Below are 4,431 nucleotides of genomic sequence, written 5' to 3'. Positions count from 1 at the left end.
TTTCTCGCATTTTAATGATTAATAATTAAAATTAAATATCACGTATCTGAAAAACAGTGAAAACGCATCAAAAATTGTACAAGAATAATAGCCACAGTGACTCGGCCATGGAACAGTGTAGTATCGATCGTGGGACGAATGAAGACACAAAAGAGGATATTTATAATTTATCGACAGGAACAATCGACTGTCCGTTTAACGCGCGTGGCGGTAAGAGGAACCGCTCGGATTTCCGCATGTGTAGTATATATATATATGTATATATATGTATACGTTCGCAGATAGGTCAGAGCGTGATCGCATCTCTCTTGATTCAAATCCTGGGAAAATGGATCTCTCTCGGTCTCTCTTTCTCTTTCTCTCCGGTGTCGACTGCCATAGTGTCCTTATCGAGAGGCAAGCGCAATCCTCTGAAGGCTTCCGCGACTGTGAAACTCGACCAATCGCCAGCTTGAGTACATTTTACGGGAGCCTTTGTAAACAGACCCTCGCCCTGCCGTATCCTGGATACTCTTGCTTTCTCATTCAATTTACTCGCGTATCCCTTCTCGATTTTCCTCATTGCTGCGTATGGAATACTAATTTCCCTGAGATAGGCGCGGCATGCTACGTCTTTATATGCCACGCAAGTTGCCGCATATCGGTTAATTATTTTTGGATTATCAGTTACTTCCATCCCTCCGAAAATATTGATGTAATGCCGATTAAAAAAAAACGTAGAATCTATTAGGATAATTGTGAATAATGATAAGCGCATATTAATATTTTCTATAAATAATGCAATTAATTAATCTCTATTCGTATTTCTAATTTTATAATATCTATTAAGCTATTTTCACTCAATCAATAAGATTGTTAGGTGTCGTTATAGATAATTTGTAATGAGTTCACTTCCGATGTTGCTCAATGTTAGATCATAAGTGTAACAAATATAATGGATAATCTAACAGAAAGAAACAAATCATTTTTGAAAGATATTCTGAGACTATTATATCTAGAATTTTTTAACAGCTGTGTTTAACATCCTGTCACTGCCTAAAGTTTGTAAAATGTAATAGTCATATAGATCACGAAATTTACGAAAAATATTACTCTTAAATTCTACATGATTTGCATTCGTTGAATAAACGTTCCGCAAGAAAAACTAAAATAACATGTTTTTCTAACATTCACTGCAAAAGGTAATAAAGAATATATTGTTGAAAATGTTGCATTTTCTTTTATGCAAATATTATTGTTCAATCGAAAGCTCCAAGTAGTTTTCAAAAAATTCTTTTTATTTACATTTAAAAATAATATAATTGATGTGACACATAAAAAGAACTTTTATTAAAATATCTAAAAATTTAGCTAACTACAAATCTGAAAACAATGTTATTGAACTATTAAAATTATTATTGAACTATCAAAATAATTATTGAACTCAAAGTAATTATGTAAAAAAATCAAGCGATGATGACTACAAAAATTGTGACATTCTAGCGACCTTATCTTAAGAGTTCTACATATATCTGATTACATCCTTCAATAGTCCAATAAAATTATTTTCAAATCTGCATCTGACTAAATTTTCAATATTTTAGCATACTACTTTTTCCGTGTAAGGTATTTTCCATTATTTTCCTTCTGCATGAGACTTACATCATAAATACGAGAAAATTGTGATAATCGCGTATTTTTTTATAATGAATATACATATGAAAGTCTCAAGCACTAATTGATTTTCCTAAATCTGGATTTACTTCCAGAAAGGACAAACACCGCTGCACTGTGCCTGCGCCAAAGAGCACTTGGACGCGGTTGAGGTCCTTATAGGATTAGGAGCGAATGTAGATGCCCAGGATAACGATGGCAATACTCCACTTCACGTAGCTACTAGAACGAGGCACACAGGAATCGCGCAATTATTATTAAAGGCCGGAGCAAACACCGAACTAATTGACGCGGTAAATTGAATAGTTGAGCGATTACATCTAACGAAGATGAAGGAAAAACAACTTAATAGGATAAACGAAATTACTTATAAACCCATATTAATAATAGCAATTAAACATTAATATTAATTTTTTGGAATAACTTAGAAAAAAGTTATTCTTATTAAAAATTTAGAATAACTCCTACAGCAAATTTATATTTTTATTCAGCGTAATTTCTTCATATTCATTTAAATGAACTGATATAATTCGCAGTAATATCGTATAACAACGGATCATTATTTTATCTCGTATATTTCATATTACAGTCATTATTTCATACGATTAATCTATATCAACTATCTCTCCAGGAGGGTTTTACTCCTCTTCATGTCGCTGCAAGTCAAGGATGCAAAGGAATACTCGACTCCATGATTCAACATGGGGCCGATCTTAACAAGCAGTGTAAGGTACAGATATATCTCGAAATATAATCCGTGCCGAGACTACCGTATGCACCACAACGAATAACAATATTTTGTCGATGCATTATTATACATAGAAATATCTCGACATTCGATCGCAAACATGCAATCGCAATGAATAAAATTAATTGGCAGGAAAAAAAAGAGATGCAAAAAAATATCTACCGGGACAAAAGAGTACATTGTACAAATTGTATTTCGTACGTATTTCCTTCATTATCTGTTGCAGAACGGTAATACACCTTTACATTTGGCCTGCCAAAACAACGAAGTAGAAACAGTAGAGATATTAATTAATAAAGGCGTCGATCTCAATTGTTTGAATCTGGTATGTAAAACGTGAATTACTACTTGTGTATACTCATAATAATATTGGCCGACAAAATTTCATGTTTCTTAGTAGTATTTAATATAATAGTATTAACTTAATAGTTTTTTTTTACGGTGATTTCATATCTGTTTGTCAAATTTATGACAGCAGAGTTTTGAAGCAACATTTGAAAATTATTTTATTTTTTTATCTCTTCTGCTTAAGTAAATAAATAATTTACAGAGAATAATTACAACTGAATTTAATATAATTTTTTACTCATTCAAATAAAAATAAATTATTTTAATTAAGAAAAAAACCTTATAGAACGAGCAATTAAAAATGTATAAAAAGTATATTTAAAAGAGATATATCAATTACAAAAAATTGAAGCTCATAGGATAAGTTCTAAATTCCTTTTCAGAATCAACATCACAAAATACATAAAAATCAGCCAAAATTACTAATTTATCAAAATCATTATCATTATAATCATCCTGAAATTGCATAGCTTGTTACTGCAAGCAATATTACACTTGCCAATCTTCAGGCTGAAATTAAAATTTTTACAACTACATACTAGATCGGAAAACTTACAATAAGAATTGTTTGATTTTTCCACTTTCTATCAATTTGCTTTAGAGGCTTCAATCGTCCATACATATTGCGGCTGAGATGGGACATACGGATATTTGCGAATTACTTCTTGCGGCAGGCGCGAATATTGAGCAGAAAGAACAGGTAAATACATTTATGTAGTTTAGAAACAAAATTGGATATTATCATGTTATATCCTTTGATGATATAATTAACCGAATCCGTTTATGTTCCATATAAACCCTATTATCGACGCTTGACTAAATTTATGGCCATTGCTATATATGTTATCAAATAAATCGTCGAATTTAGAGCTTGCACTATGGTAAAATTATAACAATACAATCAAGCACAAATTATTCAATAGTTAATTAAATTTTATTCATAAATTAATTACTGAATTCATTTAATAATTTAAATCGCAGTTCTTACAACATGAAAGAAAGTTCAAGAAATGCGAGAACTAATTAAAAAGAGAATCTAATTAAATCTTCGTAAAATGATGAAATATGTTATAAATACTAAGGTAACAAGGGTAATTGTTAAATATTGCTTGTATTACATTCTTTTATAACGTGGCTTAATTAAAAGATCTGCTTTAATGGTGACCTCCTACATTGCTTTAAATCCAATCAAGATAATGATTCATTACCACAAGTTTATTAGGAATCAAGATCACATGAACAAATTAAACTAATACCGATACACAAGTTAATTATGAAAATGTTAATGAGAGTATTTATATTCGCAAAATAACGCAATTTTAATGTGACTTGTTTCTCAATATGTAGTAAAAATGCAAAAAATATTTATACAAAGAAGTTATTTTTTTAAATTTTTAAAAATCTCATTTAAACTTTAAAAATTTTTTAAAATCTTATTTTTAAAAAGTAAAATATTTTTAAAAAGTATTACTTATTTTTAAAAAGTTAATAAAATAGCAATTTATTAACAAAGAATAAAATATCATATTTCTTAAAATTTTACTTAAAAAGATAATAATATAATAATCAAATATATATATATATATATATATATATATATATAATAAAATAAATATATATATATATATATATATATATATATAATATATATTTTAGAGTACAAATAAGCCGTTTTTTAATCA

General features: G+C 29.1%; 1 protein-coding gene across 1 annotated transcript in view; it reads left to right on the top strand.

The window, feature by feature from the left end:
• The window catches only part of LOC105618630 (ankyrin repeat and death domain-containing protein 1A-like), a 17,305-nt gene that overhangs the window by 9,942 nt on the left and 2,932 nt on the right, over positions 1 to 4,431 (top strand). The window contains exons 5-8 of the mRNA XM_012200161.1: positions 1,749 to 1,946; positions 2,285 to 2,383; positions 2,628 to 2,726; positions 3,351 to 3,449. Coding sequence (XP_012055551.1) covers positions 1,749 to 1,946; positions 2,285 to 2,383; positions 2,628 to 2,726; positions 3,351 to 3,449 — 495 coding nt within the window. The remainder of the gene's footprint in view (positions 1 to 1,748; positions 1,947 to 2,284; positions 2,384 to 2,627; positions 2,727 to 3,350; positions 3,450 to 4,431) is intronic.

This window comes from Atta cephalotes (assembly GCF_000143395.1).
Source record: "Atta cephalotes unplaced genomic scaffold scaffold00017, whole genome shotgun sequence".
NCBI classification, from domain to species: domain Eukaryota; kingdom Metazoa; phylum Arthropoda; class Insecta; order Hymenoptera; family Formicidae; genus Atta; species Atta cephalotes.
The sequence above is the reverse complement of the archived record's forward strand: the minus strand, read 5'-3'. Positions and strand labels throughout refer to the sequence as shown.